Source organism: Nyctereutes procyonoides, unplaced genomic scaffold (assembly GCF_905146905.1).
Source record: "Nyctereutes procyonoides isolate TBG_1078 unplaced genomic scaffold, NYPRO_anot_genome, whole genome shotgun sequence".
NCBI classification, from domain to species: domain Eukaryota; kingdom Metazoa; phylum Chordata; class Mammalia; order Carnivora; family Canidae; genus Nyctereutes; species Nyctereutes procyonoides.
Genome location: NW_026575048.1, coordinates 38,933,663 through 38,959,991, shown reverse-complemented (window position 1 = coordinate 38,959,991; position 26,329 = coordinate 38,933,663). Strand labels below are relative to the sequence as shown.

At 49.1% G+C, this 26,329-nt stretch overlaps 1 protein-coding gene and 2 long non-coding RNA genes across 4 annotated transcripts in view; 1 reads left to right on the top strand and 2 right to left on the bottom strand.

Moving 5' to 3' along the window:
* LOC129510996 (uncharacterized) overlaps positions 1 to 6,675 on the top strand; it is a 50,097-nt gene extending 43,422 nt beyond the window's left edge. For both annotated transcript variants that reach the window (XR_008664731.1, XR_008664730.1), the window contains one exon: positions 5,612 to 6,675. This is a non-coding gene — a long non-coding RNA (uncharacterized LOC129510996). The remainder of the gene's footprint in view (positions 1 to 5,611) is intronic.
* Positions 6,676 to 13,013: 6,338 nt separating this feature from the next.
* Positions 13,014 to 15,369, bottom strand: LOC129510714 (uncharacterized). Its single transcript, XR_008664676.1, has 3 exons — positions 15,182 to 15,369; positions 13,831 to 14,042; positions 13,014 to 13,123 (listed from the first exon to the last, which is right to left on the bottom strand). It is a non-coding gene; the product is annotated as an uncharacterized LOC129510714 (long non-coding RNA).
* Positions 15,370 to 24,369: 9,000 nt separating this feature from the next.
* POLR1A (RNA polymerase I subunit A) overlaps positions 24,370 to 26,329 on the bottom strand; it is a 71,314-nt gene continuing 69,354 nt past the window's right edge. Inside the window, exons 33-34 of the mRNA XM_055327253.1 lie at positions 25,651 to 25,815; positions 24,370 to 25,313 (exon numbers count right to left, since the gene is read on the bottom strand). Of these exons, the coding sequence (XP_055183228.1) occupies positions 25,213 to 25,313; positions 25,651 to 25,815 (266 nt within the window). The 3' untranslated portion in view covers positions 24,370 to 25,212. The remainder of the gene's footprint in view (positions 25,314 to 25,650; positions 25,816 to 26,329) is intronic.

Sequence of the window (26,329 nt, the reverse complement as noted above, 5' to 3'; positions counted from 1 at the left end):
ATCTGTTCTCCATAAAGCAACCTGAGTAAACTTTCTAGAATTCAAGTCAAATAGATTTCAACTCACTTGTCAACACTAACTGATTGTTAACAGTTGCCCGAGGTGCCCTGTGGGGGAACTCTTGGCTTATAGAAAAGAATGTCATGTTTGTTTGGCAACATGTGCCAAGAGTTAGGGGGAGTGGGATATGTGAGCCACAGAGTTACATGGCCTGAGACAAGGCTTCTCTCCCCAGTGAGCCTGATTGGACCGGGTTCCCCAGAGATGAGGATCCATGGGCAGGTAGTTTAGTCAAGAGGCAGGAAGTGAGACACAGAGGATAGAAGGGAAGGGAAGAAAGCCAAAGCAGAGTATCTTAATAAGTAGGTCACCTCTAAGAAAATCCAAGGCTCGAGTGGGGCACCTCTGAGAGAGGGTGGGGAACACATCTCAGAGTTGTCAGATCTGAAGGGAGGGAGGTAGAATCTGTTCTCCAATGCCCCTCAACTTCCAGTGCACCCAAGGATGAAGCCCTGAGGTGGAGGTCACAGCCTGCAGGTGGACACCCTTGGCCTTGTGAACAGGATGCTGTCTGCTCCAATGCCCCATCTGGGATGACCAGCCCTGCTCTGACAGTGGAGCTCAACCCCAACAACCTGTCCCTCCAGAAAAATGGGCCAGACCCAATGTCAACTAGGGGAGGCCGTGTGGCCCAGTGGCCCAGACACAGGCTCGGAGTCAGTCAAACCTGGGTCCAAATTCTGGCACAAGCTGTGACTTTGGGTGAGTTACAGGACTTTCCAGCATCCTCATAATAACCCAGAAGTAACAGCACTTGCCCTTGAGAGTGTGGTGAGGCTCCCCTGAGATTCCCCTTTCAGATATTTCCCTGACACTCCCCCACCCCCATCTGCACAGCTTGCCACACCACAGGTAAAGCACATACAGATAAAGCACAAACTGCCTAGAAGCTTGGGCCCTGTCTGAGCAAACATTAGGCTCCAGATCTCTAAGGTGCACAAGACAGCAGTCCACTGGAGGGCAAGGAACTTGTTAGAACTCTCTTTCATCCTCATTTTTAGTTATCCTTTTGAGTTTTGTTTTTACTTTTGTTTTATAATAACCATAATAGAATTGTGCAAGTGCATGATTTATGCATAAATAAAAGTACAAATATTAGGGTGTGTCCTCAAAAATATCTCATGGGTCTATGATCCAAGTGATTTGGAGACAACTGCCACAAGATGCCTTTAGATGACAGGTGGACGGGCATTTAAAAGATTCTAAGAGTTTAATAGTTTATATTTATTGTAATGAATACTAGAAAAACAATCATGACCATCACAGTCTATAATTTCACAGTGATACCATCTCAGTTTGAGCTGCGATTACAAAACATCATCAACTGGGTGGCTTATTAATAACACAAATTTATTTCTCACAGTTCTGGAGTCCAGAAGTCTGAGATCAGGGCCTGGTCAGGCTCTGGTAAGAGACCTCTTCCTGATTGTGGACTGCCCACTTCTCATCATAGACTCTTGTAGTGAAAGAGAGGGAGTTCTCGGGGGTCCCTTTTATGGGATCACTGGTCCCATTCATGAGGGGGTTCACCCTCATAATCCAATCACCTCCCAAAGGCCCCACCTCCTAATACCAGCAACATAAGAATTTTGGAGGAATACAAACATTCAGTCTGTAATAGATACATAGACTCTCTTAGAAACAAATTTATTGGGATCCCTGGGTGGCGCAGCGGTTTGGCGCCTGCCTTTGGCCCAGGGCGCGATCCTGGAGACCCGGGATCGAATCCCACATTGGGCTCCCGGTGCATGAAGCCTGCTTCTCCCTCTGCCTATGTCTCTGCCTCTCTCTCTTTCTCTCTCTGTGACTATCATAAATAAATAAAAATTAAAAAAAAATTAAAAAAAAAGAAACAAATTTATTGAAGGGAAAAAAATCAATTGCTCTAAAGAAAATATTAAGTAAATGATAGTACACATGGTATTCAGATATGGCGAAAAAATGAGAATAGATAGGGTCCTCAGAGTTTGAGAAATACCACACTAGACTGTGAGTTCTTTATAGTCATATATAGCTTGTCATATAGGCCATACAATCATATGTAGCCCTCTCCTTGCTTCTTAGCCTCCGTGAACTGCCTTTAGGGGCAGCCAATGCTGAACAAATGAATAAGCAAATCAACCAATGACAACTTGGTCACTTGGAACCTGAGCCTCTCTTTTGAAAATTCCGTTTGTAGGACTTTTTCTGATGAATCAACTTACTCGGCATTCATTTTTACACATTTTAGAAAAAAAAAATTGCTAAAGAAATCAATTCCTTTAAACCATACAGAGCTTGTTTGTTTTTAAGATTTTATTTATTTATTCATGAGAGACCCACAGAGAGAGGCAGAGACATAGGCAGAGGGAGAAGCAGGCTCCCTGTGAGGAGCCTGATGAGGGTCTCATTCCCAGGACCTAGGGATCACAACCTGAACAGAACAAAGGCAGACACTCAACCACTGAGCTACTCAGGTACCCCACAGAGCTTGTTTTGGAATTAGCTGCCTGTGTCTCTTTTTCAGGGCCTCTCCCTCATCACCAAGTTCAGACACTCATAGCAGGATGCAAAGTGTCCCCTCATCCCGTGTGGCTCCTAGTTAGCCTGGAGGCTGGGTCCTGCCAATGGTCTGAGACAACACTTTGTGACATGTATTTCCCCAAGGGGTTACCTTGTAGGGATATCATGACTAGAAGAGACTAGTTGATACTCTGGGCAGGTCCTGGATGAACAAGTGCCAGAAATTTTTCATCAATAAGTTGCCAGCCCTCAGCTCCACCTTTCCATCAGATTTCATCTTATTAAACAACAGAGCCACAGAATTTTAAAAAGGACGAAGCCTGCAATGTTTCCCACAACAAACCTTCTGGAAGCAAGTTCCACTAAAACCGAGGAAAAGGAGAAACACAGATTTGATGATTATAGGCCAAAACCACCACCTTCGGCTTCACCAGTGTTTGTCAGGTGGCCTTTTGTTTCTTGAATTATATATCTATACGGGTTGTCTACTGTCGATATTTAATGAATGACAAAAAAAAAGAAGTTCCTGGCATGATGCTTTCAATCCACATATCACGAGTGTTCTCTTTCCTTATTGATGAGAAGCTTTGTTTTGAAGTTTTGAGCTAAGCATTTTGAATGAACTGACGCATTTCAGGACTTATCCATCACAGAAATCAAGGATGGGCATGTGTGCTCATTGTAAAAATTCAAACATAACACATATGGGTGACTTAGAAAGTGAGAGTTTAGTTCCCCTATGGTTAAGCTTTCTAAAAATAAGCAGCGTTTCCAGGCCTTGGTACATTCTTGCAAATTTTGTCCATGCTTTACACACACACACACACACACACACACACACACTGTAAGTGGCTATTACTTTTTGTGCTGTATAAAATTTCTTTTCACTTGACTCTGCTTTGGACATATTTTCATGTCAGTTCATGGAGATCTACCATGTGAGAGGACTCACACATGACTCATCAGACACGTATTTGTGGTCAGACTCAATAGCACACCATGATTCCAAGGATTTGCTGAACTCCACTTTCTCCCCACCACCACAGGCCAGAAGGGGTGAAATTCACCAGCTCTTGGGAAATAACCCACTCTTCCCTGAGACCATCCGTGCTCACTGCCCACAACCCACAACCTGTCCTACACAGCAGAGCTGTTGGCGATCCCCACCATGCTGGCCAACCCCACCCACTTAGCCCAAAAGGTGATTTCCTGGGCGGATCTAGTTTACCAACTGGACACTATCCTCACGGGAAAAGTCTGAGTTCTAGGGAAGAAATTCATTTACTGCAAAATATGCACAGAAAAACTACATAATCAAAATGAATACGTGTTTCATTAAATGCCTACAAAGGAAACCATTATGTCAACTTCATTAATTGGTAAATTTAGTATTTATAATAACTTGATTACATTTGAAAAATGAAAGTAGTTTGCCCATTTGCAAGAATTCTTGAGGAATGCATGAAGATTGCCAAGAAATAATGTGCATTCCTCATATCCTTATTATTTTTAAAAGCAAAATTATTAAAGGGGCACCTGGCTGGCTCAGCTTGTAGAGCATGCAACTCTTGATCTAGGGGGTTGCAAGTTTAAGCCTCACATTGGGCATACAGATTACTCTAAAAAAAAAAAAGACTTGATTAAAAGCAAAATTATTAAAACCATTTAAAAATATTTTGCAGGGGACGGCTGGGTGGCTAAATGATTGAGTGTCTGCCTTTGGCTAAGGGCGTTATCCCAGGATTCTGGGATGGAGTCTCACAGGGGGCTCCAAGTAGGGAGCCTGCTTCTCCTTCTGCCTATGTCTCTGCCTCTCTCTCTGTGTCTCTCATGAATAAATAAATAAAAATTCTAAATAAAAATAAAATCTTTAAAAAATAAATGAAAAATCTAAAAAGAAATCTTTTTCTTTTTCTTTTCTTTCTTTCTTTTTTTTTTTTTTGCAGTAGGGGTTCCTCGGTGGCTCTATCAGTAGAGGATGCAACTCTTGATCTCATGGTTGTATGTTCAAGCCCCACATTGCGTGCAGAGATTACTTAAAAATAAATTCTTAAAAAAATATATATATTGCAAGAAAAATACATATAGACACATGTATATGAATATGTGTGTGCGTATACATAAATATATAATAGTGAGGACTGTGCTTAACATTTTGATGTACTACTACTGGGCCAGAGTCTTTAAGAGTAAGAAAGCCTAGGGCTGCACAGGACCCCAAGAAGCCATGTGCTCAGCCAGGATTACCTTCTGCAAGCATGCAGTAGGAGTTGTGCTGAGCCAAAAGGAAGTTCTTCTTGAACAATTTCTAAAAATAGTTCCTAGCATAAGGGCAGGATATTAGTGGTCTGGAACTAGGAGAATCAGAGGCAGAATTTAGAGAGCTGACAAAAAATGGAAACCTATAGCCTAAAAGGTGTCTTCAGAGCTCACATGGCCCTCTAGAAAAATATAAAATGCTATCATTAGAGCCAATGCATTTATTGGCCTAGTTCCTCACTGAAATGCAAGTAACCTCAGAAGTTAAAATGCTTGTTTTCTCTTCCTTAAAAAAAAAAAAGTGTAACATTTATAATAAAGAGCACACATCTTAAAAGTATGGTCAAATGATCTTTAACCCCCGGGTTAGCACCACTCAGATCAGTACATGAAATATTTCCATCGCCCCAGAAGGTTCCCTCTGCTTTCTCCCAGGTGAAATCCTCCTCCAAGGTAACTGCCATTCTGATTTCAGTCACCAGATTGGTTTTGCCTGTTTTTGAACCTCATATAAATGGAATCGTACAGGAGTTATTCTCTTGTGTCTCGTGTCTTTCTCAATATGGCATCTGTGAGACTTATCCCTGTTGCTGAGAGTAAGAGTAGCCTTTTTGGGTGTTACAATAATGGATTTGCATATGGCCAGACATGTCTATTATTGCTGGTCCCACAGTCTTCTTCTGCATCCTGCAATCATCATCTCTCACCTTGCATCACAACACACAGTTGTAGAGATGGACAAGTAAACATTATAATTTTTTACAATTTAAATGTGATTTTTTCCCCCTAGGTACAAAACTTATATATGCTCATTGGAGAAGAGGAAGAAGAAGGAGGAGGAGGAAGAGGAAGAAGATGAGGATGATGAAAGAGGGAAGGAAGGAAGGAAGGAAGGAAGGAAGAAAGAAAGGAAGGAAGAAAAAGAAAGGAAGGATGAAAGAGAAGGAAAGAAGGAAAAGAAATTCTAGCTTTGAGAATCTTGGATGGCTCATCCAGATACTGCCAATCCCTGGGCTGGTCAGTGGCCTTTGACCTGTGTAGCCTGGCTCAGAAAAATGAATGAGATCAGTCACATTCTCCCTCTCAGGAATGTGGCCTCTAAAACTCAGAGGGAAGTAGGACTTGTGAAGAAACTGGTCCCATTTGGACTGTATGGTGCTGTCCAGACCCTTGTCTAGGATGGCAGCACCTATGGTCCCCAGCTGCAGCCTTCATGTCGCACATGAGGACAACTCTGAGACCAACACAATTCCAAAGCTCCTCGCAGGGCTGGCTGAAGACTTTGTTGAGGCTGCTCTGCTGCTCAATTTCTCCCCCTACCCACTCCTCCTTCTCCCTTCGCCCCCACACTCCCATGGACATTAGCCCCAGGGCCCACCATGATAAGCTTTCTGCTCACTAATCTTCACCTCAGAGTCTGTTTCTAGGGGGACCAACCTGCCACAGGGTAGGAAGAAAGGATGATGCGTGGAATCATGTGTGTCTGGCACAGGCCCCTGACTCCCTAGACATTCCCGCCTCTGCACTTTTGCCTATACTGACCCTGGCTGCTGAGGCCGGGCTCACATAGCTGGTCTTCTACAAAGTCATTTGAGAACACCCAAGTCAAAAGCATTTTGTTTGTATGCTGATGATAACATTTGCTATTAGCTGCCTTGTGTTAAGGGTCAACTAGGTTAACTAGCTACAATGCTTCTTTAGTTTAAAAAAAAAAAAAAAAGGCACCTGGGAGGCTCAGTGGTTGAGCATCTGCCTTCAGCTCAGGTCATGATCCTAGGGTCCTGAGATCGAGTTCCGTATCAGGCTCCCTGCGAGGAGCCTGATTCTCCCTCTGCCTATGTCTCTGCCTCTCTCTGTGTGTCTCTCATGAATAAATAAATAAAGGCTTAAGAAAAAAAAGAGTTGCATGTCCTCATGACTTAGTATCTTATACAGATTATCTCCTATGTCTCCAAACTTAGCACCAAGACTTACCATTCCTTCAGATGAGTCAGTAGAGGGGAGGGTTAATTTATTGGCTTAGGTTTGGGAAAATGCACAAAAGGGATATGTGTTACCTGTTTGTCCTCTGCCCCAAGATGAACAACTGAAGAAAGCAGGTCTAAGTGGGAACCTCGTGCAAAGTCCACCCAGAGGATCCCCACACCTCCACCCTTTCCTGGAGTGGAGGAAGGGGCCTGAGTGGGTTTCCCTGGAGACCATCCCATAGCACAGCACTAGGGGTATTCTCAGGGCCAGAGGCAATGGTTCTCCCACCTCCCAGGGGAGAGGCTGGGGCTCGAGGGCTCCCACGTACTGTCTCCACTGACACGTGTGACCAGGTCAGTGTTAGGTGCCATGGAAAGCTCTCCTGGGAGCAGAGAGGGAAAGCAACAGCCCCTGACAGGCCCCTTCTCAGCGGCTCCTAGGCCTACACCTCCTGGCTCCCCACCCACCAGATGCACAGCTGTCCTCTCGCTGGCCCAGCCTGGGGAGCCAAGGGGAGTCTCCCGTGCCTCAGGATCCACCACCCATCTGTGTGCCCCAGGCCTGGGGATAGCATAAGGCAGCCCAGCGGGGAGGCCAGAGAGCTAAGTTCTTAGCTACCCTGAGTCCTGGGAGTGGAGGACACTGGGCAGAGTGAAGCCCTGCGGGCAGTCAGCTCATAGCCTCTCTGTTGAAGTTGAAAAGGAAAAAAATCTGTTCTGTGGTTGGGGCAGCTTGTGCCCCGAGCGTGCCATCTGCTGCGCCTCCTGGCTTAGAGGAAGAGGCCAGGTTCTGGGAAATGGCTCTGGAACAGGCCTTAGGGCCCTAGAATAAACCCATCTGGGCCACCCAGTCCCTGGTTCTGCTACAGGCCCCACCCATTCTTTTCTCCTCTTCCAAGTCTTGGAAGCTTCCCTGGAAGCCAAACCTTTCTCTAGTATCCCTCCTCCTGCCACCTCCCTCTCAGCATCTCCTGGAGCCAAGGCCTAGCCCCACACATCTGATGCCAAGTAACACCAGAGCATGACAGGGACAGAAGGGGCGGCCCCTCCCGCTCCCCATCTCCATTTACCATTTCATAGAGCGGGAGCTGAGGCTGGGGCAGGAAAGGGCTGCCCAGGTCACAGGTCTGGCCCAGAGCCCAGGAGCCCGGCCCAGAGTCCAGGAGCCTGCCTCTTCACCACATGGGCTGCTTTGCCCTGCTTTGGGTCCAGACTTGATATTCACAGGTCAAGAGTCCAGCAGATCCCCAGGAACAGCAAAATTCACAGGGATTGGAAGCCCCCAACTCAACCCAAAGCAAAGCGGAGGTGTCAACAGCTAGAAGGGAGGGATTATGGTTATAGTGCTGCCTCCCACCAGCAGTCACCACAGTGTCCCCAGAGCACTCCCTGCAACAGACACCACTATAGCCAACAAGGCACCTGCCTTGAAGCAAACCACCTGAAGCTCCTCAGGCTTCCCAGAGGGAGGGGTTGGTCTGGATGGGTGGCTGAGAGGAACCTGGTCTTTCCACCCAGAGCCTGGGAAGAAAGGCTCCAATCCCAGCTGGATGACTTGGGACAAGTTATGTAACCTCCCTTAGCCTCATCTTCACCATCTATAAAAAGAGAGCAATAGAAATTTCTATACACTTTACTGGGATGTTGTAAGGACCTGACAAGATAGTAACTAGAAAGTGTTTAGCAGGGCACATAGGGAGCACTTGATAAACAGATCACACTAGGGGATGATAGATGATGTTGGTATGACTATACGAAACCTTTTACCCCTATAATTCTGGACACCACATTAGTGCAGGGGGTAAAGGAGCTTTAGGGGGCCAAGGGAGAGTAGGAGCCCCCCTGCCCCCAGAGAGACCCAGAGGCAGCAAAAGGGCAGAACTGAGGGCAGCATGTGTCCCCAGCAAGCCCCCCCCCCCTAACATTCCTGTTCGGACTTTACAGGGGGTGGCCAGTTAGTTCCTGGAATGTCCAAGAAAAACAAACTGGTTATTCTGAGTGAAATTGCAGCCTGGCTAAGGCAGACTGGGTCTGCTTTAAATTAAACATAGCATTTCTGAGATTCTTTTCCTCTCCTGGCCACTGTGGGTTAGTAGAGACATTACCTCACCTCACCTTCCTGTTCTGAGGTGGGGAAGCTAACATAGTGTGAGCCTGAGAGCCCCACCCTGGGCTCCTGGGGGGTTGCTGGAGGTGAGCAGGCGCTCCTTCTCTAACAACACCGTCTACCTCTGGGGCTGGGGTACTGGATATTTGGGGATGCAGGTGTGTATGTATGGGGGGGGGGCTGCTCCTCTGTGTAGTCAACCCTGCCCTTGGTATTTAGCTAAGAAATACCAGCATTTGCAAATGCATTGCCTTCCTAGGAGTTCTTGAAAAAACAAAACAAAACAAAAAACTTGGCTGTAGTTTTACAAGTCCAGGGTTGGTCCCTTTCTTGACCCTGTCTAACAGTTAGGTGCTGGGTGGCCGTGCCTGCCGGCTCCTCAGCAAGAACCCCAGCGTGCTTTAGCTGGCCAGCCGAGACAGTGAGGCTAGTTTCCCCACAGAGGCGCTTTGGTCAAGGGTGGAATTCTCTTCTGGTGATGGAAATCGCTTTCAGCCAGCTTTGCTAGCTTGCAGAGTCCTAGGAAATACCCAGTGTCAGAGTCAGGCCACCCCAAGTGTGAGTCCCAGCTCCGTCGATGAAGATTATCTAATCTTTCTGGAACCTTCAATAGTCATCACATCTTTAAAATGGCGGTTGTTAGGGCCCCTGTGTGGCTCAGTGGCTGAGCGTCTGCCTTTGGCTCAGGTTGTGATCCCAGGGTCTTGGGATCGAGTCCTGCATCAGGCTCCCCGCTTCTCTCTCTGCCTGTGTCTCTGCCTCTCTCTGTGTGTGTCTCTCATGAATAAATAAATAAAACCTTAAAAAAATAAAATAAAATAATAAAATAAAATAAAATGGGTGTTGCTATGTGGATGACATGAAATGAAGTGTGCTCCAGGTGCTTTTGACTGAAATGAAGTATATCCAAGGTTCTTTGGTTGTAAGAAATTGAAACTTCCTCAAGCTGTCTCCTGTAAAAGGGAAATTGCCTGGAATCAAGGGACTTCTCACAAGAACAGGCCACCAGGCCTCTCCAGAGAACTGGAAGCAGGAACCCGAAAGGGGGCTTGCAGTCTCCCTCCTCCTGCTCCGCCTCCCCCCTGTCCTGGGGTGCCTGCTTCTCCCTGGGCCCGGGCGCTGGGCTCCTGTCCCCTAGGACCCGCTTTCTCTTTCCAGGATACTCGAAGGCCCGCTTCAGCTTGACATCATTTCCTCCCGCGGGGCACAGTTAGTGCTCCGTAAATGACTGCGGGGTTTCTAGCGCGTTGCTTCTCGTTCTGTGCATCAGCACTAGCGTGCGGGATGCTCGGCGCATCCCTCCAGGTCTGCTCCTCTTTCTCCTCTGCGCCCCGTCCCTGGTCCCTGGGGGCTGAGCTGCAGGAATTGTCTCAGTGGAGCTTCGCCTTCTGGGTCGGGGGGGGGGGGGGGGTTGAGCTGAGCCCACTGTGGGCACCAGCAGGAAACAGGAGGGCGGAGGAAAGCAGCAGGGCGTGTATTGTTCTAGGCCCTGGCCTGTGGGGGGATATGTGGCTGGTTCTGGAACGGAAGGCCACAGCAGCCCCCCTTCAGCCACATCCTGGCTGGGTTCTCAAATCACTTCCCCCCCTTATCCCTTCAAGCATCAGCGCTGATGGCTCTCCATGGTTAGATCCTGGAGGTGGGGCGCCATCCTCTGCTGGTTGCCTTCCATCCTCCACACGTCTTTATAAATAGTCCATTCATTATGTTCTCTTGGTAACAGGCACCGAAGGGTAACACTGAGTTACCACCTCTCTCCTGCTGGGATTCATACCATAAGGTGGGAGGCAAGGACAGCTTTGTCTCCTTCCTTGCCCACCTCCCACTCTGGCTCCTGTAGAAAGCAGATGAAGAGCTAGAACTCTTTGAGATAAACATTATACATAAGATGCCCAGAGCTGAGAAGATGGTCAGAATTCCGCTAGAAGTAAAAAGTAATACATGCGCAATGAGAAGAAATACTTCTTTGATAAGAAACTCTCCATTTTCTTGGGAGAATGTGACCCACATAAAAGAGTTAGAAATTTGCTACCAATTCAGTTACGGCCTCTCTGTCTTGGGACACAGATACCTAAAACTGAGCATCATACAGGTTGTGAGCAGAGGGTGTTTTTGAATTGTCAACTTCTCCGCATTTTTCACTCCCGGATTCATTGGATTCGTCTCCAGAATTTGTCTTTTCTTTTCCTCTTCCAATTTGGCTTATGTGCATTTCACTTTGGGCTTTGACCATGAGCTATTAGCTTATGACAGACATCCCTGGTTCTGGTCTCTTACTAGGCTTGTTCCACAGCTCACTGTCAAATTTCTGGAAGGCTTTCCCTGGAAGAGAGTATGTATTTCATGCTAAGCCCTGAAGAATGAACAAATTCTTCTCACCAGGTGAAGGGCTGGGGAGATGGAAAGTGCACAGAACAAACCTAGAGGAAAGAAAGAGTTGGTAACACAGGCCTGGGAAAGTTAGTGTGGCCACGGGAGGGCAGACAGTGAGGACCACAACATGAATCAGGTCAGAGGGAGAGAGGTATAGAGGTCAGATCATGCAGGGAGCCCACCGTAGACGGCACATAACGGGCAGTAGCAGAGGTAAAAAGATTCAAGTTTACCGCTCAATAAACATTCAATGACTTTGTTGGGGAGGAAGAGCCTCATAGAGAGTGAACCACCTAGAATTCTTCTATGGAATTAGGGCTGGTCACAGGGTGAGTTTGAGGGGGGACTGGCCACTTCCCCGGGTACTATGGAGGACACTGGGCCCTCAGCAGGGAGGCCACTTTCCGCAGAGCACAGGAGTGCCCAGTATGTCCTCACCTTTCTGTGACTCCACTCCCAGGGCTCAATGGCCTTCTTGGCTGGACTAGTGGGACCTCTAGGAAGAAGGTGGGGATGGTGGGCGTGATCACCATGGTGGGGAAATGGAAAGACCAGTGCCTTCCGGGTGGTTCTCCTAGGAAGGCCTGCCAGGGACCCAGAAAATGTCCACAGGCTTTATCCAACCTTGGGAAACTCAGTGGGGACGAGGCCTGGTTGAGTGCTGGGCCCTGAGCAGGGCTGGGCCCAGAGTGGGGCTGGGCTCTGCTGCTTTCTGTCCCCGCAGTCATTATGTGAGACAGTGTCCATGGGGGAGGAGACAAAGCCCCAAGTGAACCAGCTGCAGGAAGTCCTTAATCTGTTCTCAAGGCTGCAGGCTCAAACTGCCAACTCTGCTGTCCTGTGTAGCCTGAACACCCTTCCCACTCTGGCTTCCCTCCCTCGGGCAGTGCTCCCACCCTCCACTGTAGGCAAACAGGGATGCACTGGCCGAAACCCACCCACACTACCCTAGGCCTGCTCACCTGCCCTCCCCACACAACCAGACATGGTCACAGCCTCTGGCCCTCCCAACACACAGCTGGTCCCAAGGGTCCTGCCACTGACAGGGGCCACAAGCTCCTCATGAGCAGGAGCACATGTCACAAGGCCAGGCATGATGCCCAGTGGGGAGAGGCCACAGCAAGTCCAGAGCAGGAGTGGGGCCAGGGCAGGATGTCCATCTACAGCAGTCTACAAGGGGGCTCAGCCACAGGGCACACAGCCAGGCGGGCAGAAGCAGTGTGGCTGAGCATAGAAACAGGGGCGACTGGCAGGGGAAGAAGCAGGCCCAGGCATATACATGCAGACACACACTCACATTCTTTTTTTAAGATTTTATTTATTTATTCATGAGTGACACAGACTGAGAGAGGAAGGCAAAGACACAGGCAGAAAGAGAAGCAGGCTCCATGCAGGGAGCCCAATCTGGGACTCCATCCCAGGACCCCAGGATCATGCCCTGAGCCAAAGGCAGACGCCTAACCACTGAGCCACCCAGGTGTCCCACACCCTCATATTTTCATGAGCTGCATTTTAACAGGAGCACTTGAGGCTCGAATATTTTCCCCCTTTCACCACAGCACCTCTCCCCATCACACACACACCCACGCAGGCTCTCAAGCTTCCTGCATCATGGCACCAGTAAACATGAGCCCCTCGCACCTCCTATCAGAAGGCAGGCTGGGCTCTCCCTTGCTACCAGGCCTGGAGGCTACAGAACCAGTCCGCTTCTCAAAGAGACAACAGCCAGGCAGCCCTGGGGTGAGGGTGGGGGTGCAGGGGTGGCAGGGCAGTGGGAAGAGCAAAGGTCTCCGTGGCTTGAGAGGACAGTGTCAGCAAGAGCCACCTGTGATCCTGACAGACATAGTCCAGGCATCTGTGTAGAGTCAGAAAGACAAATGTAGCATCTCCAGCCCAGGGGACAAGAGAGAAGGGTGAATGCCTTGAAGATTTCCAGCCACCAGCCCTACTTTACAGGTTCTGTGAAGCTTCAGGGAAATCATCCACCTGAAATGTGCTTTGAGACCATTACTCACTTGTTGATTCATTCATTGAAAACGTGTCAAGGGGCTAATCTGTGTCAAGAATCATGCTGGAGCCAACAGAGAGGCTGGCAGAGATGAGCTCATAAAACATGAAAAAGAAGAAAATATCTGGTATGTGAGCCACCCCAATCTCTCTAAGTCCAAGGCAGACATACTGATAAAGCATAGCATTTTTTTTCTGGGCAGGAGAAGGAGTCTGGGCAGGACTTGAGAATTCTTATCAACAGCTCTCCAGGCAGTCACTCCTAGTTAAACATAATGGACCAAATGTTTGTGTGTCCACCCCCTCCCACCCCCCGCACACCAAATTCAAATGTTAAAGCCCTAATTTCCAATGTGGCTGTATTTGAAATGGGGCCTCTAAGGAAATAATCACAGTTAAATGCAGTCATAAGGTTGGGACCCTGATCAAATAGGATGAGGGTCCTTAATCCCAGAGAGCTCACCCTCTCTCTCTCTGGCACACACATCATGTAAGCATGTGGTAAGATGGCAGCCACCTACAAGCCAAGAAAAGAAGCCTCAGAATGAAACCCACCTTGCCAGCATCTTGATCTTGGATTCCAGCCTCCAGAACTGTGAGAACTGTGCCCTGTCCAGTCTGTAGTTTTGTATGATGGCAGCCTGAGCAGACTAAGACTTTTGAGTTAACATGAAGGACGAAGTTCGTCAGTGCTGGGGCAAAGGCATGGAGGTGTTAACAGGCATAGCTTGCATCAGAAACAGGGAGCAGCATGGGAGGCCCAGGACCTGTGGTATTTAGAGAGGGAAGTGGAGAGAGGTGGGATTAGAGAGTAAAGCAGCTGCCATACCACGTACACATGTGTAGGCCAAGTCAGGGCCTTGGGACTTACCCTAACAGCACTGGGGAATGACTTTCAGATCTGCATTTAGAAAGATCGACCTGACAGCTGTGTTCAGGCTTGTGTGGGGCAGGTGGGGTGGGGAGGTGAGAGATCAGTAGCAGGGTGCCCCAAAGATCAATCCTGGGGTGGATATGGGCCACTAGAGGGGAATGGCCTGGTTGCAGATGAGAAGAAGAGGTAAGGCGACTCTCCCATCTCTGTCCTGGATGGTGGATTGGAAGGATGGTGCTGGCTTTGACAGGAATGTGATCTCCAGTAGAGAGGGCAATTTTTCAGCCTGGACATACCTCAGGTTCCAAGCAGAGCAGAAGTCCCTGAACCTCACTTCAATCACATTCTATTGGTCAAAGCGAGGCACCAGGCAGCCCAGATTCAATGTAGCAGGGGACTACCTGACGGTGTGAATATAGGGAAGCGTGAATCACTGGGGCTACTTTGTCATAATCCACCACCATGTTCAAGTAACAGGCAGGAAGCAAGAGGAAGAGCAAGGCCAGATGCACTTTCCACTTGGGCCTTTCACCTTGGACAAGTGACTCTGTAGCCTGGGGACTTCCTCTGAGCCTGAGATCGACCTGGGTCATGTGACTACCCTCAGCTGCAAGGAATTCTGGGAACCTGAATATTTTAACCTGAGCACATTGCAATCTCCTACAAAACCTGGATTTTTAGTAAGAAAGAAGGGAAAAATTGCTCTTGAGGGGTCATGAAAGTTGACTAGCAGAGTGTTCTGTAGAAGCCTTGGAGGGGTGAAGGGGAAATAATGGCCACTGAGAACCTCTATGGTAGAGAAACCCTACTCAGCATTGAGCTGAGGTAACACAGGTCACCTCAGAAGAAAATGGAGGATCTGGTTTTGTCAGGTCAGGGGTGGGGCCCAAATGTGCATCTCTAATAAATGTCCCAGGGATGCAGAGGCTGTGCTCAGAAAACCACATTTGAATGGTCCAGAACCAGAGGACACTGAGGAAGAAAGCAACCCCCAAATTTCCGAGAGTTAAATGGCAAAGTCTTGTTTCTTACTCATGCCATGTGTCCAATGTGCATTGCTGGGGCTTTGCTGTGCTGGTGACCAGGCCAGAGGGAAAGATATCGTGGCAAAGTACCAACTGGCTTTGAGAGGCGTTCAGGTTGAATTCAGGTGGGGAGGAGAAGCTGTATTGGAGAAGGATGCTGCAGATTCCCACAGGCTTCACTGAAGAGGTGAGATTTGACCTGATTAGGCTCCGAGGGATGAACTGTCTAGGGAGAAGGTAGGGAGAATTTTTCAGGCTGAGGAAATGCCATAAGTTAACTACCATTGATTGAACACATGTTATGTGCACAGAAGTTTTCAGATTATTTCCTCCTTGGCCCTCACAAGAATCTGAGATAGTTTTAATCTTTTAATAAACGGGGAGACTGCAGGTCTGACATCAGCTGAGCTGCTTGCGGAAGGTCACAGGGCCAGAGAGTAGGAGCCCAGGAAATGAAACCCAATGTCTGGGGCTTTCTCTCTTATGCCACAGTGGACAAGTGGAGGCATGTGGCTGTGGAGGATGTTTGCAGCATGGTCTGTATGCCACCATTTCCCTGGAAATGGTCCCAATAGTTAGAGGATGAGTTTTGTTTTTGTTTTTTGAGGAGGGATCATGAACAGATTGCAATTTTTATTATGGTAAAATATACATAACATAAAGCTTATCGTTTTAGCCATTTGTAAGTACACGACATTACGTACATTCACATTGTCATGCAACCATTGCCACCATCCATCTCCAGGACTTTTGCATCTTGCTAAACTGAAACTGCTCCCATTGGATACTAACTCTGCATTCTCCCTCCCTCCCAGGCCCTGGAAGCTACCATTCTACTTTCTGTTTCTATGAATCTGAAGACTCAGAGAACTTGTGTGTCTGGCTTATCTCACCTAGCACGATGCTTCAGTGTTCATCCATGTGATAGTATTATTGAAATGTTATTCCTTTATATGGCTGAATAATATTCATTGTATGTATGTACCCCATTTTTATCCATTCACCCACTGATGGATGTTGGGTTGTTTTCACCTTTTGGGCATTGTGAAGAACGCTGCTAATGCACACGGATGTGCAAATAACTCTTCGAATTCTTTTGTGTAGTACCCAGAAGTGGGACAGCTGGATCCAGAAGAATTTTTCACATTAAGGACTTTATATGTGTGGGAGGTGCTGGCGAGGCTTTGTTGGGGTCCAGAGAAAATGCTGCACACCAGCAGGTAGGAAGATGCCAAGCCCCACCAGACAACCCCAGCCCCCTCATGGCACCCCCACTGGGTGTCCTAGTTAGGCCTGCTGTGCGGGGAGGAGGAGCCTCGAGCCACACAGCCAGGCACAGTGGCTCTCTGCCTTGTTATTTAACTATCTCGAAAGCACAGAAGAGATCTTGCCCCCTAAGGAGTCTGGAAGCTCTGGAGGGAAATGAGCCATTAACCCCTCTGAGTCTCCCTTTCTTTCATCTATCAAACCAGGAGGTCCCAAAGAACACAGGAATGTGAGAGCCACGAAGTTGTCACTGCCTGCTGTAGATGGTCACTCCCTGTCCAGGCTGCCCTCCAGGCTCCTCTCCTGGTGGGTCAAACAGAGCTCTGCAGGGGCAATGTTGGGGAAGACAGAGGGGCCTCTGGGGCCATTTCAATAAGGCCAGAAGAGCCCTGGGGCTGAGAGAGCCAAAAAGAGGACAGCAGAGGTAAAGACACTCCCTGGTGACAGTTCCAGGGCAGTGGTTCTCCGTTCTCAAACTGGAGCAGGACGGAGAAGCCTCGGTGGGTTCGTTGAGACAGAGGTGGGCCCAGCCCGAGTTTCAGATTCAGGAAGTCTAGGGTGGGACCCGAGAATCTGAATCTCTGCAAGGGCTTGGGCACACTGATACTGCTGCTCTGGGACCTCACTTTGAGAACCACCGCTCTAGAAAATGGAGGAGAGAAAGCTGCTCATTTTGAGAACCGTAGACACGCGAATCCCTCCATCCCTCCCACGCGTTTCCCTGTCTTCCTCCCTCCCTTTCTGGTTTCCTTCCTTCCTGGTCCCACATTTCATATTAGAGCGCAGAAGCTGGGCTGGGCTGGGCTGACCAGATGGCTGTTGGCTGCCACGGGCCCCAGGCCTGTGGTGTGACCGGATGTGGAGGAGTCAGAGTGAGTCAGATGGCAGCAGAGGGAAAACACCATGTTCCAGGCCAGGCGGCCAGGGCGGCCCTCCAGGCTCTGTGAGAGGGCAGGGCACCGTGCAAAGCCGGGACAGCCCTCCCCTGGGGTCGGGTGGGCCCCGGGCAGCAGGACACCGCTGGAGCAGCTGGTGGGTGGGACAGGCAGCCCAGAGAGCCCGCCCCCAAGGCGCTCACCCAGGCCAGGCCTGCAGAGGCAGGGCTGGAAAGCCGGCCGGAAGCGAGTGAGTGGGGCCAAAGTCCTGTGAGTGGGGGCCGAAGTCCTGCGCACACTGGGAGCAGCCAGCCCTTGGCCCTTCCATGGTCAAGTGGTCAAATCTCCCCTTTGAATGCTCCAACATCCTTGTGTGCCACCTGTGACCATGGTGAACCCTGCAGTCTCCCTGCCATGGGGCTTTTCCACCAGACTGCTGTGGACCTTCCCACCCCTCCCTGACCCGGCTCTCATTCCTCAGGGCCCCTGTTGCTATTTTCTTTTTTTTTAAATAAATTTTTTTTTTATTGGTGTTCAATTTACCAACATACAGAATAACACCCAGTGCTCATCCCGTCAAGTGTCCCCCTCAGTGCCCGTCACCCATTCACCCCCACCCCCCGCCCTCCTCCCCTTCCACCACCCCTAGTTCGTTTCCCAGAGTTAGGAGTCTTTATGTTCTGTCTCCCTTTCTGATATTTCCCACACATTTCTTCTCCCTTCCCTTATATTCCCTGTTGCTATTTTCAAGAGGATCGCTAACCTGCTTGATCAGTGGAATGTGAGACCTGACAGCAGAACTGGATGAAAATGCCAGGAAGCACACGGTACAAAGGGGCAGCTCTAAGAGGGACACCAGTCCCGGGGAATCTTCACTGGGATTTGATCTGACTCTAGGGCACTGCTTTCGAATCCTCCAAATCTATTTCTTCAACCGTGAAATGGGGCCAATGGGACGTGCATCACAGGACTGAGGGATTATAGGAGGTAATATCACAGAAGTCCTTCGTAAGTGCTACCAGTCTGGAGTCAGCCAGTTCTGAGAGTCTTCGTGGTAAAGCATGACAGGCCAGGCCCTCACCACAACTCAACCTCTTCAAAATTTACCTCCATTTTTCTTTGGGCCATCAATTGGGGTTCTTAGTCCTTTAAGGTGGCTGCTTGTCATTTATTTGTTCTAGTTTCATCTCTTGTGAGTTGCCAGCTCCCCATCTAGGATCCCCTGCTCCCAGCAGTTGCATCTGTACCTCCTGGAGGCAAACCTGAGAAGCACCCCTTGGCCTAGGGTGGCATTTGGTGCTGTCACGTCTACCTGCCATACCCCACATAGGCAGCGTCTGATGTGAAAAGCCCTTCCTCAAGATCCAAGCAGAGGGGGTGGGCACAGCGAGGAGGTTGGACCCCAGACTCTGGGGCCAGGAGTGCAGCTTCAAATCCTTGTTCCTCTGCTTGTTGGCTGCATCCATGGACGAGTTACCATGAAAGGAGCTAACTGCACTCTCATGGGGCTGTCAGGGGCTTTGGTGAATGAAGCACGTAAAGGAGTGGGTGAAGTCTGTGCCTGCAAAGGAGCTGAGATGCTATGCAGGAGCACAGGGCTCTGTGCTCTGCTCCTGGCTTTTGCTTTCTTCAGTGACCACGGTCCCTCTAGCACTGTGGCGACTGTCACAGGTGTAATGTGCTTGTCAGTCCCTTTCTCTTTTTCTTTTTTTAAAATATTTTATTTATTTATTCATTAAAGAGAGGCATAGACATAGGCTCCCTGTAGGGAGCCTGATGTAGGACTCGATGCCAGGACCCCAGGGTCACGACCTGAGCCAAAGGCAGACTCCAACCAGAGTCACCCAGGTGTCCCATTCCCTTTTTCAATCTATGTACCTCAGAAGATGCTCCAGCTCCCCCAACTAACATCTAGAGGTGAGCATGGCCCAACGCAGCCTGCAGCTAACCCCCTTAACCACACTGTGGGCTCTGCACTAGACTCTTGGCCTGTATTATCTCATTCATTTAATTTGGGGGGAGGGAATATTTCATGCAGATGACAAAAAGTTATCTCTATAATACATAAGAGTTCTTTAGAATCGACGGTGAAGGTCAATAGAAATAAACCAATAGAAAAATGGGCAAAGGATACAAGTCGACAATTCTTAAAAGTGCAGATTAGAATAACCAACAAATGTGAAAAGCAGCTCAGAATTGTTAATAGAGAATTGCAAATTAAAGTAGCAATGAGATGTCATTAATTACCTATCAGAATGACTAAAATTTAAATGATTCCCTTTTGTTAAAGAAACATCAACCCCTCCATACAGGTGTTTGTGGCAGTATTTCTCAACTTCGCTACCACTGATATTTGGGCCCAGATAATTCTTTATCACAGGGGGCTGTCCTGTATGTTGTAGGCTGTCTGGTAGCATCCCAGCCACTACGCACTAAATGACAGTTGCATCCTCCACTTCCATTTCGACAAATATGTCTCCAGACATTGTCAAATGTCCAAGGGGCAAACTGTCTCCAGTTGAGACCCACTTGGTATATAGGCAAACATTTATAGCTCTATAGGATTTTACGAACATTAATTTAATCCCATTTTACAGATAGGGAAACTGAGGTGCAGGGAAGCCTAGTAACCTCTCAGGTTTACACTGTCAGTTTAAGGACTTGTGATTTGAGGAGTAGTAGTCTGATTTCGGAGCTCGGTTTCTCACTGCAAGTGCAGTCACACTGCTCAGCCACATTCTTGAGGTCGGCCTGGTTGAATGTATGTAGAACTTTCAGGTTCATGTTTCTAGGCAAGAATCATGGGTTAGGGAGCATTTTTACTGTGGTCCAGCTGAGGCCTGTGGTGTCTGATACTGTCACCTATGAGGCCACAGCCCCAGAGCTGAAGTGAGCCCTTAGACAACAAAGCTGGGCAGCCAGTCCATAAAACAGGGCCAGTGGATCTGAATAAGGCTGACCACAACTTGCAAGGAAAGACCTACGACAAGCAGCACTATGCTTGACCCATGCAGTAGCCCCTCCTATATTCAGGGGGTGAGGGGTGCGAGAGGGCACATGAGAGGGGGTGGGGTAGTGACGACTAGACTCCTGATTCTTTCCCTGCACTCTTCACTTTCCTCCTCACTCTGCCATCTCCCGAGTCCCGCCATAGTAGCTGGGCAGGCCTTGGCCCTACCCGAACTGGCAGGGTAGCGTGTGTAGGGGTGCATGTTCACATGCCACCCAATGGGTTCCTTAGCCTTTGGCCAGGTCACAATAAGGCTGCTCCTGTTGGCTTGGGTGTTGGGGCTCTAGGCTGTGAGCTCTATGAGGGGAGGGCCTAGTGTTGTGGGCAGCAAGGTCAGGTGGGTGCAGGCCAAGGGAGGAGGGGCACAGTCAGGATACTTATGTGTCCTTTCATGCAGGCCCTTGAGTCCCAATCCCTTGGTTCCTAGAGTTGTTTGAGGGGCATCACCTGAACAACCAACATGAGCTGAGGAGCTCAGCCTAGTGCACTGTAACGGGGTTCTGGCCTTTCCCTGGGCCTGCAGACAAACCTGAGCTGTAAGGAGTTCTGGGCTGAATGGACACCCTGATTACTGCTCATGGGGTGGGGACTGCGCTGCTGAGAGCAGTCCTCACCAAAAGGTTTCACTTCTCACATGGCGACTTCTCAGGGAGTTTCTTCTAGGAAATGCTTGCTGGTCAAAGGTCTCCTCTGCCCGCCCCTGCAGGTGCGCTGCTGGCAGGAACTTCTACATTGAACAAGCAGCCTCCTAGATATGGTGGAAGCAGCACATCTTTCTGTGCCGAACCCCAGGTAGAGCAGATTGAGGTGTTCTTTGATCGCCACTCTGTTGTTGCAGACATCTTCTGTGGCCCTAGAGCACACCTACACGCACTTATTTTTATTTTTTTTAAGATTTTATTTATTTATTCATGAGACACACACACACACACACACAGAGGCAGAGACACAGGCAGAGGGACAGGTTCCATGCAGGGAACCTGATGTGGGACTTGATCCCAGGTCTTCCAGGATCAGGCCCTGGGCTGAAGGCGGTGCTAAACCGCTGAGCCACCCGGGCTGCCCACACTCCTACTTTTTGAGGGCAGAGATTAGATCTTAAGATCTTGGTTGGGAAACTGGGTGCCAATGACTCACTCCCTGAGAAGTCATCACATGGATAGAAGGTGACAGACTGTGACTTGCACAATTTAGGGCTTATTCTAAGTCAGTTGTTCTCAATCTGCTGCACATTAGACCCTCCTGGAAATCCTCCAATGTGCAGGCCACACCCTGGGCTCATTAAATTAGAATCTCTGGGAGAGTGCCCTGGAATCAGTTTAAAAAGCTTGCCCGGTGGACCCAATGTGCAGAACTGAGAACCTCTAAGTGGACAATGGTAGAATGGGGGGGCTTGACGGTGTAGGAATTTAACAAGTTTTAACGGTAGCTACTTTCCTTTGGTGGCTGTGATTGAAGAGTCCCATGTAAATGAGGCAAGAGAGAGACCTGTGGAAGACCCAGCTTTCCTATCACTTGAAGTGGACGGCCTTGCACAGGTGGCACCTGCCCTATCCACCCAGAAGTCGGCAGGACAACTGTCATGTAACCAGTTTTTCCTAATTCAGGAGCATTTTCAAGACTCTGTCAGCCCCCAGTTCAATTATAAACTCAAAAGTTTTAAGATTGGCAAGTAACAGATACTTAAGTGGTTCCTAAGTCTGTGTAGGTACAGACCAGCTAAGGGTCCCTATATCTGATTAAAATAATACCTAAGTCAAATCACAATGGCTGCTGTATGTAACAGATAAGGAATTGACAAATACTGGCAAGGGTGTGGAGAAATCAGAACTCTTGTGCGCTGTTGGTAGGAATGTAAAATGGTACAGCTGCTGTGGAAAATAGTAGAGCAGCTTCTCAAAACGTTAGAAATACAACTGCCACATGATCCAACAATTCCACTTCTGGGTATAAACCCAAAAAAACTGGAAGCAGGGACTCGAAGAAGAGATTTGTACATTCATGCTCATAGCAGCATTATTCGCAAGAGCCAAAGGGTAGAAGCAACCCAAGTGTTCATTGACAGATGAATGGATAAATAAAACATACACAAAGGCAGGGAATTCTGACACATGCTACTACAACACGGATGAACACTGACATTACGTTAAGTAAAATAAGCCAATCACAAAAGAGCAGATATTGTATCATTTCACTCTTCTAAGGCAGAAGTCAAACACAGAGACAGTAAGTAGGATGGTGGCAGCTGCCAGGGGTTAAGTGGTCACCAGAGGAATGGGGAATCAGCGTTTGACGGCGACAGGTTTTCAGTTTTGCAAGATGAAGGGCTCTGTGAATGGGTGATGGTGTTGGTTACATAAGAGCGTGACTACTCAATGCCACTAAATTACATACTTAAAAATGGCTAAAAAGGTAAATTCTATTTTACCAAAATTAAAACAAAACCACCCAGAGCCTAGAGAACTGGGAGGGTCACATGTGCAGGAGCCAACCTTTCACAGAAGCTGTTTAGCAGAGTCATGGAACGAAAGAGTCCTGACAGGACCAGGGAGGCCCAGGAGGAACCTACTTAGGTTTGTGTACATGTACTTGGGTACAAGGACAGTAGAGAGAAAGAAGAGTTACGATCCAGGCTGGGAATGGGACAAAGTGGTTCATCCCTCCCTTAGCTTTCTTTTTGATTTAGAAAGAAAATGTCAAAGGGTCACAAGGGGGGGGGGGTACTAGCAGGAATGTTGGTAGGTTTTTTTTTTTCTTAATGAGAACCCAAAAAAAAATAAAAAAGAAATGAAGTTATCAGCAAGCAAGTAGGTAGGACAGTGACACTTGAAGGGGCAAGGTGGGGAGGACATCCAAGAACAGTGGCTTGCTCCAGCATCTTGGGGTTCTGAAAGAATTCACAGTTTCTGTGAAGTTTGTGAACCCCACCAATCACTCTCCATTCTACTTTTTTCCCCCCCCATTCTACTTTGATTAAAAAATGATTATGCACCTTGATCTGTCCTCTTCATCAGATTTGGCTTGGACCTACTTGTGGTCCTTCCCAAAAAATCAAAACTGCCCTCAGAGCATTTACAATACACAGGATATTCTGAAGACTATGACATCTTAAACAGCACAAGAGGCCCCCCAGGAAAGCTCCTGACAGAGAGAACTGAAGTGAGCCTATGATGCCATCAAGGGGGCCAGGGGATTCCCGGCTCACCACAATGTGCAAGCTCTGGAATGTCTGCTTACAAAGCAGGTGTATCCTGGGAGAGAAACATGGGAAAACAGAGGTGCCTGGGAAATACACAGCTGGATTGAGCAGAAGAGGCTTGAGGTCATCTCACCTCCCAACACAGGTTGAGTCTAACTTCAACATGTATTATCCATATTCTGGGCCTGCTCCTTCACCTTTGTACCTTCAGTGTGAGTAGGGCGGTGCCATGGAATGTACCCACTGATGCCGAGCTACGGGGGCCAGGCAACCACGTGTTCATTTGTCCAGGGGTTACCTTGTGATCTCCAGAGGAACTGTCTCCCACAATTCTAGTAAGGAGTGGAAATGACCAAGCAGTGAACTGGCCCACTACCCCAAGAACGTGTGCCTTAAACTGTGGCACAGATCCTACTGTGACCCTTCTGCCTGTGCCTCTCAGAAGCTGCGCATATTCCCCTGTATCTGAGCCCTAGTCAACTGTTCCTGCTGCTTCCCCCATGTAGGCATAGGAGGCATAGGGTGGACCTGTCACGTGTCTGGAGGGAGCAGCATAGTCATTTTCCCCAAGCAACACTTCCCTTACCACCCCCGACACACGGCTCCTTCCCACTGGCTTCTACTCTCCTGGCCACAGGGCCAGAAGCTGGCTCAGGAAAAGGATGCAGCAGGGGCTGGCTGGGGTCGGAGGGAGAGGCTGCAGGGGCCGGGCTCTCCCCTACAGCCTCTAACAAGAACAGAAGAGACCCAAGACGTGACTGTGCTGAGAAATCACAGTCCTGGGCTCTCAAATCACAAACGCAAAAACCACAAACCAAGGGAAAAAAACAAAAAACCCAAGTCTCTTCAATTTTTTTCCCTCCAAATAGCTAGTTCCAGTGATGTTTATTACTCAGCCTGAGCTGGAATAACATTAGACAAAAATAGAAACAGCCTCTAGTTTTACAAAGCCTTTGTACAAGTCCTCTGATTTTCTGTTCATGCCAGGGTCCCCTGCTGTGGTGCCAGAGGTCAAGGGAGGCTGGACTGCCCAGATGAAGCAGGGCCCACAGAGAGGGTTGTGGGCCTCAACACGGGGCTGAGAGAAGAGCCAGGGATGATAAGCCAGGAACTTTGTTCAAACAGTCCAGCTGGTGACTCAGGGTTCTAAGTGTGGGGCTGAGCTGCTGGGGCCCCACCCCGGGTACAGAAGTTGGGTGGGTAGAGGTGTGGGCTCAGCAGGCAAAAAGACTTGGGTGGAGACTCTATGGGAACTCTGCCCCTAGGAACTGGCGTAGCTGGGAGAAGTAGGCCATGGGGCGACAGGCTCCAGGTTCCCACTCGAGAGCCCCCAGGGATCCTGCTTGTAGCCACTGGTTGCTCACAGCAACAGGACCTCACCTCCTTGCTTCAGAAGGTCACAAAGGGGAAGGGCGGGCCACCTCAGAGGAACTCAGGGGACTCAGTAAACCCTGCTCAGATCCTGAGACGGGGAAGGGCAAGGAATGCTGTCACTTTCCAGGTGAAGCTGGTCTAGCCCAGGGGCCAGCTGCTTTTTGAACCCCCAACATCACTGCTGTGCCTAGCACAGCCACTCTGAACCACCTGGGACTCTGTTCTCCCAGGCCTCTCATGTGACAGGCAGGCCCAGCCCTCCCCCAGGTCCTCCGGGTTATCCTCCAGGCTGGGCGGATGGTACACGGTAGCCACTATCTCAGTGGCTGCTTGAGCTCGAATAGGCCTGTCCCGCCCTTGACGACCTTCCCGACCACGAGGCAGGCAGAAGGGGACCTCAGTTCATCATGCGATCCTGGGAGACACAAGAGCCCTTGTTAAATTGGGGAGGGAGAAGTTAGGGTGATGTCAGGGGCTCAACAGAGGCTGGGAAGATGGGGCATCTCAGAGGCCAGCAGGAGGTCCTGTGTCCTGGGGCCAATGAGGTTTTGTGAGGTAGCACTGCTTGCAGAAAGTGAGCAAGGCCTTCCTCCCTTTCCTTCAAAAGGTAGAGGTGGCTTTCCCATCTACTGCTTGCTCTTCCTCCGTGAGATTCCAGGATTTTATTTGTGTGGAAGGAGTGTGGAAGGTGCCCAAGGGATGAACCTGTTTGCCCAGAGCAAACTTAGGAGAGGGAAGCCAGGGGCACTGACCCATCATGGTGGCCTGCTTCAGAAACTGGAAGCTGGTCTCAAATGTCATCTGCTGCAGAGGGGAGGAGTTTGATCGGATCCCAAAGCGATTCAACGGCTTGTAAACGCCCTCGAAGCACATATAGTCGGCAACCAGGGAGAGATGGCGGGGATCCACCGCAATGCCTGTCACACGGGCAGTAACATTGGGAAGGATTATGTAATGACAAGGAGACAGTTGGGACAGCGTCACCTGACTCAAGCCAGGGCAGAGGCTCAGAGGTCAGACCTTCAGGCTCCATGTCCAGCTCAGTCACCTGCTCGCTTGGCTACTTAGTCCCCAACCTGGGCTGCGCAGCCCTCTCCCACCCCCATCCCTGGCCACCATCAGCACAGCCCACTCTCCATTTCTATCCACTAGCCCAGGAAACAAACTCTAGACTTGTGAGACATGAGAACCTAATGGCATGGTTTCACTTGGGAGCCAAAACCGTGAAGGCAGGCTGGGGCCACATCAGACAGGAGCTTCTTCAGAGGCTAGATGAGAAAACAAAAGTCAGGAGGGCCCTCAGTTAATGGGACTGAAAACCTGTCCTCCCAGGTTGCTCTCATGGTGTCCCACAGGCCACATGCTCACTGTACCAACATTCTGGTTCCCCACAGGGCTGGCCCACCACGCAGGCATCTTCTGAGAGGTCTC